The sequence below is a fragment of the Procambarus clarkii genome, chromosome 11 (assembly GCF_040958095.1).
Source record: "Procambarus clarkii isolate CNS0578487 chromosome 11, FALCON_Pclarkii_2.0, whole genome shotgun sequence".
In the NCBI taxonomy this organism is placed as follows: Eukaryota; Metazoa; Arthropoda; class Malacostraca; order Decapoda; family Cambaridae; genus Procambarus; species Procambarus clarkii.
In genome coordinates, this window is record NC_091160.1 from 34,898,977 (window position 1) to 34,909,476 (window position 10,500).

At 40.1% G+C, this 10,500-nt stretch overlaps 1 protein-coding gene across 1 annotated transcript in view; it reads left to right on the plus strand.

Annotated features, from left to right (window-relative positions):
* The window catches only part of LOC138363664 (fap1 adhesin-like), a gene marked incomplete at its 5' end in the record, with an annotated part of 30,414 nt that overhangs the window by 14,807 nt on the left and 5,107 nt on the right, over positions 1–10,500 (plus strand). The window contains one exon of the mRNA XM_069323038.1: positions 8,437–8,675. Coding sequence (XP_069179139.1) covers positions 8,437–8,675 — 239 coding nt within the window. The remainder of the gene's footprint in view (positions 1–8,436; positions 8,676–10,500) is intronic.

Sequence of the window (10,500 nt, forward strand, 5' to 3'; positions counted from 1 at the left end):
CTTGCACATAATTCATTTGTTGCAAAATTATTTTTAAAAAATTGCTTACTCAAAAATTGCAAATAAACGAACCATTATAATATTACGCGAACAATTAGTAATATGATTACCAAAAGTATATAAACAATTAATTTACGATTAAAAAAAATCCAGCACAATTATGAAAACTACTTAAATACTTCTAAACTATTAATATTTTCGTACAAAACATAATATAATAATCTAACGCCATTTGTACATATATTAATATGTGTAAATCACGAAAATAAACACGTGATTAAAAATGACTCCTTCTGAAGATGTATTAATATACGAAAGTACTTAAGGAAATTCCTATTTCAATTTTCCTCCTTGGTCTGTCACATATATTAATATGTAGCATACATATAAATATACAACAGAATCGTATATATACCCATGATTCATGTCTGCAGTAACAGCTGAATTGGATAGGTCGTTCAAAAATCACTCATTAACATTACCGCCTTACATTCCCGGAGAAAATACTTGAGGCTATACACAGCGTATATACATACTGTTATACTGGAAGAGACCCTCGGGGTATGCTGTATGCTAGCGAGGCGCTGGTCACAGTATAACTGATCTCTCACTCTTCTCGCTGCGGTACGACACTCTCTCTTTATCTCAAGTCTTCAGTAATTTCTTGCAAGAATGTTATACAAATATAAATAATAGTTCATTGTGTCGGGTGTTTTGTATCATGAAAAAGCGTCATGCTATTTCTATACTATATAGCACTTTGTTATAAAGGAATATTTTTCTGTTATTCAATTTTTTTGCGTTAAGCGTAATGTGAATTATAAAAATTTCTCGTTCTGGTATTACATGATAAATATTATCAGCTATTTCTTCTTTTTGTGTATCTCAAAAGTGGTGTTTTTGTGCTGGCTATTATGTGCGATAATATTTTGGTGCATCTAATTTTTTTGACACAATAATAATACTCTGTTTTTAGCCCCTAGCCTCTGCTGGCTGGTGTAGGATACCGCACTGACTGTAATGTTCTTCATCTAAGTTAATGGCGGCGGAAATACAGTAAAGTCATTATGTATATATATATATATATATACAAACGAAAAAAAACATAAAGAGGTTTATAAATTTTATAAACACAAGATATAAAATCTTGTGTTTATAAAATGCAGGCACAGTGAAAGCCTCGCTAACGGAAGGAAATGTATATGTTTATCTCTAAGAATGTTTGATAATATGTTTATTGTTTGTGATGTGTGTCTATGTATGTATTAACACGATGTACTGAACGGGGTGAGAATAGCTTGAGCTACCTCATCCCTTTGTGTGTATTTTACCTCAATTAAATTTCAATTTCAATTTCGTTAACGGACCATTTCAGCCAATCAGTACACTAAACACCAAAAAAAAACCTAACCACAAGCCTGCGATCCCGGGTTCGATTCCCGGACGGAACAGAAATGCTTGGGGGACATTTTCTTTCACCTAATGCGCCTGTTCACTTGCAGTAAATAGGTACCCCTGGCACTTATACACAACATTATTTTTTGTTCATCTCGTAAGTAGGGAATCCAAATGTAAATTAAACTAAGAGAGGAAAATCCTGTTGAAGAAGAGTTTGAATGTATTCATTTGTGAGTTATTTAAAGTGCTTTCATTTATAAACAAAAGGGGTTTTGGCGACTAGACTAACGAGCATTGAACCATGGTGTATGATGACGGGATTAATTGCTTGTTATTCCATACACGTTATTAATACACGGGTGTGTATTATTAACTCAGGTGGTCTATTTAGGAGAAACAAGAGTGTATAAAAATAAGAGGCTACATGGTGAGGGAGAGGCAGCATGGTGAGGGAGAGGCAACATAGTGATGGAGAGGCAACATAGTGAGGGAGAGGCAACATGGTGAGGGTGAGGCAACATAGTGAGGGAGAGGCAACATGGTGAGGGAGAGACAACATAGTGAGGGAGAGGCAACATGGTGAGGGAGAGACAACATAGTGAGGGAGAGGCAACATGGTGAGGGAGAGACAACATAGTGAGGGAGAGGCAACATAGTGAGGGAGAGGCAACATAGTAAGGGAGAGGCAACATGGTGAGGGAAAGGCAACATGGTGAGGGAGAGACAACATAGTGAAGGAGAGACAACATGGTGAGGGAGAGACAACATGGTGAGGGAGAGACAACATAGTGAAGGAGAGACAACATGGTGAGGGAGAGGCAACATAGTGAGGGAGAGACAACATGGTGAGGGAGAGACAACATAGTGAAGGAGAGACAACATGGTGTACGCTGCCCAATACACTTGTCCTTCGGGACAAAATTTTAAAATAGTGAGAATCGCAGTTTTCTTTCATACCTAACAAAAGACGACCGGATTTTGTCCAGCTGTTGCGGGTAATTACTGGCCTGCTGTCTTCCCCAGGTAAAACAAGTCTTTTTTCTTAGTTTTCAATGTATTTTTTTCCCCTAAGACAATTGAGGCTATTACTATCAAGTATTTCTAGATATAAAGTGTAAGATAAGCCCAGGGAAATAATATTTATGAGAAAAAAGTGTATCAGTGTTTTGGGCAAGACGTTTTAATTTATAGATTAACTAAATTTTAGTCAATATTATTTCAAAAATAAAGTATGAAGAATGATTTAAATTATTAATTTGTTTTGGTTTATTACGGGTTTTCATACAATAAGACTATGGGTGAGTTACCCCTCCTACCGGTATAATGGCAGTTTAGGCTGCATATATATATTACAGTTTACATGCTGTAAACCGCTACGAGATTGTCCATAATAGTAGTACAGGCCGTCATTAAAACAAGGGGCTGTTAGGTTCCCATCATATAAGTCAAATACTGACTTCATAAACTTTATAGTTCTCCTTGGCATGTTTGAAGCCTATGACTTGAAGTTTGAAACCTGAGTCCCTTAATCTCTCTCTCCCTCCCCCCCCCCTTCTCTCTCTCTCTCTCTCTCTCTCTCTCTCTCTCTCTCTCTCTCTCTCTCTCTCTCTCTCTCTCTCTCTCTCTCTCTCTCTCTCTCTCTCTCCCTCTCTCTCTCTCTCTCTCTCTCTCTCTCTCTCTCTCTCTCTCTCTCTCTCTCTCTCTCTCTCTCTCTCTCTCTCTCTCTCTCTCTCTCTCTCTCTCTCCCTCCTCTCTCTCTGTCTCTCTCTCTCTCTCTCTCTCTCTCTCTCTCTCTCTCTCTCTCTCTCTCTCTCTCTCTCTCTCTCTCTCTCTCTCTCTCCCTCCTCTCTCTCTCTCTCTCTCTCTCTCTCTCTCTCTCTCTCTCTCTCTCTCTCTCTCTCTCTCTCTCTCTCTCTCTCTCTCTCTCTCTCTCTCTCTCTCCCTCCCCCCTCTCTCTCTGTCTGTCTCTCTCTCACACCACAACACCTTACCAAACCTTATTTAGGCCTAACTATACATAAAACCACAATATATACAAATATTAATTTACATTTCCGATAAAAAATATATAAAAATACTGTACGGAAGATTCATCCTGTCAATTAGTTTCGTGCTGTCAAAAACCGGACTAACGTAGTAGAAACAGTGTCAGTGTTTGACTTACAGCTTGGGCTGGAGGATGGGTCGTAATAATAACCTTTTGAAGGACCATAAGGTTATTATTACAAAGCTCGTAGCCTCTTTGAGGCTCGTGAACTGTGCAATATACGCTGCCTAAACTGGCGCGGTCGTGTCTTCTCAGTGTGTGGAGGGAGAGGGAAGGCCGTGCGACATTCTGCTGACGTTACTAATATAAAATCATATATGATTTATATTGTATTTTATAAGATAAAAGATAAAAAAAAGATAAAAAAAAGACGTTACTAATACAAAGTTTCGGCTCGTAAACATAATTTTTTTTAGGATAACGTGATATATTCACATACACTGATATATACACAGGAGCTTAATAGCTAAGTGGATAGTGTTCTGGACTCGTAATCCTAGGGGCCGGGTTCGATTCCAGGTGATGGTAAAAACAAATGGGCAGAGTTTCTTTCACCCCGATGCTCCTGTTACCTATCTTGAGGTTATCTTGAGATGATTTCAGGGCTTTAGTGTCCCCGCGGCCCGGTCCTCGACCAGGCCTCCACCCCCAGGAAGCAGCCTGTGACAGCTGACTAACACCCAGGTACCTATTTTACTGCTAGGTAACAGGGGCATAGGGTGAAAGAAACTCTGCCCATTGTTTCTCGCCGGCGCCCGGGATCGAACCCGGGACCACAGGGTATTTACCTAGCAGTAAATAGGTACCTGGGAGTTATACAGATATTACGGGCTGGTGTGTGTGTGTGTGTGAGAAAGAGCAGGCACAACTAGGTGAATACACACAGACCCTGGCACACACATACGTTGACATACATGTATGTGAGCATCAATACACAGAAACAAGCGCGAACATTGATCATAATTATAATATTTAGGCCTCACAAATACGAGTGTCCAATAATTACTGCAGCGAGAAGCACTATAGTGACTCCATGCTCGGTAGACGGAAATAATCCCGTTTGTAAACACAATGTTATTGGGGGAATCATTTCACAGTTTGCGTGTGATGGGCGCTTTAGTCACACATTCTGCCCGCGCCTCGCCACCAAATTGGTCTAGATTCGAATCCTGGCCCCAGGGATGATTGACTAATGACTAGGCGTCAATCCTTAACTGTTCACCCAGCAGTAATTGAGTCGTTGGTAAGACTTACCATGAGCTATGGGAAGGGTGTGTATGGAGCCTATTGACACGAGGTCGCGTGTTCTTGTACCCAACTGAGAAAAAAACTATTCGGCGTTCTATGTTTTAATGCCGTTCGACTATATAATGTAGATATAAATTCTGGACAATTGTACTTTAGTCAAAATAATTAATAATGCACATATAATTATGAATAAGACTTTTGTACATGTATCTTTATTTCTTTATAAAATAATATACCATATAAATATCATATTTACATCAATTTACAAGGGAAAATACTACATATATTGTTTATATAATTCTCAGTAAACTAATTTTTCATTATCATCACAGAACATCAGCCGTAAATCACAAATGTTATACTTGATCCTGCCTTGCAAGAACTTCTATATTCTGTCTACTGAGTAACCCTCCTGCCTGTCTATCCATACACAGTAACCCTTTTGCCTGTCTATCCACACACAGTAACCCTCCTGCCTGCCTATCCACACACAGAAACCCTCCTGCCTGCCTATCCACACACAGTAACCCTCCTGCCTGCCTATCCCCACACAGTAACCCTCCTGCTTGTCTATCCACACACAGTAACCCTCCTGCCTGCCTATCCACACACAGTAACCCTCCTGCTTGTCTATCCACACACAGTAACCCTCCTGCCTGCCTATCCCCACACAGTAACCCTCCTGCCTGCCTATCCCCACACAGTAACCCTTTTGCCTGTCTATCCACACACAGTAACCCTCCTGCCTGCCTATCCACACACAGAAACCCTCCTGCCTGCCTATCCACACACAGTAACCCTCCTGCCTGCCTATCCCCACACAGTAACCCTCCTGCTTGTCTATCCACACACAGTAACCCTCCTGCCTGTCTATCCACACACAGTAACCCTCCTGCCTGTCTATCCACACACAGTAACCCTCTTGCCTGCCTATCCACACACAGTAACCCTCCTGCCTGTCTATCCACACACAGTAACCCTCCTGCCTGCTTATCCACACACAGTAACCCTCCTGCCTGCCTATCCACACACAGTAACCCTCCTGCCTGTCTATCCACACACAGTAACCCTCCTGCCTGTCTATCCACACACAGTAACCCTCCTGCCTGCCTATCCACACAGTAACCCTCCTGCCTGCCTATCCACACACAGTAACCCTCCTGCCTGCCTATCCACACACAGTAACCCTCCTGCCTGCCTATCCACACACAGTAACCCTCCTGCCTGTCTATCCACACACAGTAACCCTCCTGCCTGCCTATCCACACAGTAACCCTCCTGCCTGCCTATCCACACACAGTAACCCTCCTGCCTGCCTATCCACACACAGTAACCCTCCTGCCTGTCTATCCGCACACAGTAACCCTCCTGCCTGTCTATCCACACACAGTAACCCTCCTGCCTGTCTATCCACACACAGTAACCCTCTTGCCTACCTATCCACACAGTAACCCTCCTGCCTGCCTATCCACACACAGTAACCCTCCTGTCTGTCTATCCACACACAGTAACCCTCTTGCCTGCCTATCCACACACAGTAACCCTCCTGCCTATCTATCCACACACAGTAACCCTCCTGCCTGCCTATCCACACACAGTAACCCTCCTGCCTGCCTATCCACACACAGTAACCCTCCTGCCTGTCTATCCACACACAGTAACCCTCCTGCCTGCCTGTCTATCCACACACAGTAACCCTCCTGCCTATCTATCCACACACAGTAACCTTTTAACTTTCATATAAGAGATTCACAATATTTTAGGTAATGCATTCATCTTAACAACAACGAGACCTTAATACGAGGATTTATAGGTCTTATAAAGAAGATTATATATTGCAACGAAAATGGTATATTCCTTGCAACTAGGCTATATAGATCTTGCAGCGATGCTCTACTGACCTTTCAACGAGGCTATGCTGATGTCTTGGTTATCTTGAGGTTATCTTGAGATGATTCACCTTCAACAAAATGATATCACCTTCAACAAAACCATGTTAAAAATTGAAGAATTGTTACATCAAAGGTCTGATAACCTAACCTCTGTATAAGAGGATTATAATTTTTTCGCAGAGTCGCCAAACTTGTAAGTTTGGCGACTCTGAAGTTTTATAAGTTCCTCTTATAAAATTTTTTTAGTAATAGGTCATTTGTGAACTATTAACCTTTAGAGAGAAGCGTAAAGGAATATTCAAGGCCAAAGTTTGCGTTAAAGTATGATTAACTATAATTTTAGTAATACAATTATATATATATATATATATATATATATATATATATATATATATATTTATATATATATATATATATATATATATATATATATTATATATATATATATATATATATATATATATATATATATATATATATATATATATATATATATATATATGTATATATGTATATATATATATATATATATATATATATATATATATATATATATATATATATATATATATATATATATATATATATTATAATAATAAGGAAGAAGCAATTTATTAACTCTACATGGAGCCGAATGTTCAATAATATTTACAAATCGAATATTATAGACTAGGATGTTTGGCTTAAAAAAATTTATAATCAGCATAATGTTATAGATTATAAACATTTGAATAAAATAATATTTGAAAATGCAGTAGGCCTATTTTTCCATGCATTGCCGCCTTGCGCGGACCAGTAGGCCTTCTGTAGTTTATATCCAACCAAACTCATTCATGCTTGTCTAAACATCGCTTGAAACAATCAAGTAAGCCTTCTCCATTTTGTTACCCGGAAATTTATTTAATAAATCAACAATCCTTATTCCATACAAAGTTGCTAACAAGGTATTTTTGTTAATTTAAACTTGCTCAATTTGTATCTATTGTTTTGCTTTTGATATGTTTAACATATTATTAATATTTCATTTCATCCATTCACATACTTCCGTTAAATCACCGCTTACTGGTAATTTTTTAGAGAATGTAAATTAAGCTTTCCCTTATCTCGCTTAATACATGTTGTATTTCAGAAATTTAAATAAAAGAGAAAACAAAAATAGCTTCATAAGGGGTTTCCTTCAGCAGAAACTTTTAAAAAGTTCCTCTTATAAAATTAAACTTACGTTATAGCCAAGTGTCTTATATTTCTTAGGAGGATGGGCCATCCATTCCCAGTTAGGCTTGCCCAAATTACGTATTGTTAAGCCTAGGGGCCAAATTCACGAAAGCACTTACGAACGTGTACATCTTTCCTCAATCTTTGACGGCTTTGGTTTCATTTATTAAACAGTTTACAAGCATGAAAACTTGCCAATCAACTGTTGTTATTGTTATAAACAGCCTCCTGGTGCTTCGGAGCTCATTAACTGTTTAATAATTGGAAACAAAGCCGCCAAAGATTGAGAAAAGATGTACAGATTCGTAAGTGCTTTCGTGAATCTGGCCCTAGGTTAGGTATTTTGGTTCCGTAGGAAACAATTTGCGTTAACAGCACTTGAGTCAAACACTTACCCAGCGGGAAGGCAGTAGGGAGATTTACGACACAGCCCGTCGTAAATCGGCGGGAAGGCATGCCTCCATGTCATCAGCGTTGATTCTAAATGGAATCAATGAGACTCATGGATATTACGCTTACTGGGTCAGGCGGTGCTCTCTGAACATATAGGGAGCAAAGCATTGTTCAGCAATATTTTAACAATCAATTTGTGATGGTTCACAATCACTTGTTTGTGATTGTTGACAATCATTTCAGTGGAAGCCTCAGAAACCCTCGTGGATTCAGTGGAAGCCTCAGAAACCCTCGTGGATTCAGTGGAAGCCTCAGAAACCCTCGTGGATTCAGTGGAAGCCTCAGAAACCCTCGTGGATTCAGTGGAAGCCTCAGAAACCCTCGTGGATTCAGTGGAAGCCTCAGAAACCCTCGTGGATTCAGTGGAAGCCTCAGAAACCCTCGTGGATTCAGTGGAAGCCTCAGAAACCCTCGTGGATTCAGTAGAATCCCAGGTTGCAATCCTTTTGACCATGTTGTGGCCTAGTTATCTAAGGCGTGTGCTTGGGAGTACCCAGAGCGTAGGTTCGAATCCTCATCACGGCTCTTACTGATTTTCTTCTTAATAATATGTAAGTTATGTAGTCATAATAATGGGGAGGGGTGGCTGCTGTACAGTAAGTTGAGTTGCGTAGCCTCAGAAGTGGGGGGGGGGTGTGTTTCAATCCATAGCCTATCGCAGAAGTGACTATTCAATCTAAAGAAATCGTCGTATGAATAATTAAAAAACTGGCATTAGCCATTTATTATTATTATTATTGATTACTATTGTTAGTAGTAATACTAGTAAGAGTAGTACTTACATAATTTGTTAATATAACAAATTCTTGACATTAGGTTTTAGCCCAAAAAACAGTAGCTGGTGTGTGTGTGTGGAGGGGGGAAGGGGGTGACGCAGCCATTATAGTCACGTCCGCCCATCGGAAATTGTTAGTAAAGAAGGGCAACGACCAACCAGGAAATTGGTTAGACCCTTGGGTAGCCCATTTCCCCGCCGACCATCGCTCTGTATCGACCTAGGACTGATATAATTAGGGAAAGATTGAGTTATTTTTGAGAGAGAGAGAGACGATAAAATAGGTTATCAGCTCTTCATTTGCGAATGCATGCAGAGTTGTACAGAAGTTGGTCATAATTACCTTCGTTGATAGAGATTCTAGCAAAACAGAAATATGGACGATATCGGGTTTTACTGTCAAAAGCAGGCCATTCATTGTTTAAATTGCTTACACGTATTTCTGCCTAGGCTGGCGAGCACATCATGAGAAGATAATATCGTCAATCCGTTGTCACATACCCAAACTATTTGTTAAGGAACAGTCCTTATCTCAGTGGTTCTATATACATTAATCTGCTGGTACTCAAGAAGATAATGGGATGAGGGTGTGAGACCTTAACATACCACATAGTTTACACTTGGTGTCATTATCACCCTGATACCCCTGTTTCTTTCACCCTGATACCCCTGTTAGCTAGCAGTAAATAGGTACCTGGGAGCTAGACAGCTGCTACGGGCTACTTCCTGGTCGGGGTGTGTAACAAAAAGGAGGCCTGGTCGAGGACTGGGCCGCGGGGACGCTAAGCCCCCGAAATTATCTCATGATAACCTACCCAACTGTTGTGGCCTGCATTTCGGGGAGGGTCAACCATTGGAGAGGGGAGAAAGGGGTGAGTGGGAGTGAGGTTGAATGGAAGTGTGCCAAAGCAGTGGCACCCACGCCACAAAACAATAATATTAACCCAGTTGCTAACACAAAATCCCAAGTAAATAAAGATTAGATTCTCTTGAGTTTGTTCTGCGACTCTGTTTGGTATGTAAATATCATGATGTTTATATACGCAGGATAACGCTTTCTCTCTGTAAGCCTTATATACATAAACATGCATTTATATACATATATATTCATGCACATATATATGCACAAAATACTATATGTATTGTTCTTTTTATTTTGTAAAGTACTATGGTGAGCGAATATAATAAAATGGAATTAATTCTGGGAATTGAATGTTTTTGGGTCGACTGTTGTTGTGTGACGTCATCACCCCCTGGCGGGGACTTACTGAGACGAGTTTTAGCGGGAAAATTGTCTTGTGTTCACGTGTGAGTTCGTTCACTGGGGCGACGGTTCATATCTGGGCCATTGTGGAGATTACTTTTACTCTCTCTCTCTCTCTCTCTCTCTCTCTCTCTCTCTCTCTCTCTCTCTCTCTCTCTCTCTCTCTCTCTCTCTCTCTCTGCCTCTCTCTCTCTCTCTCTCTCTCTCT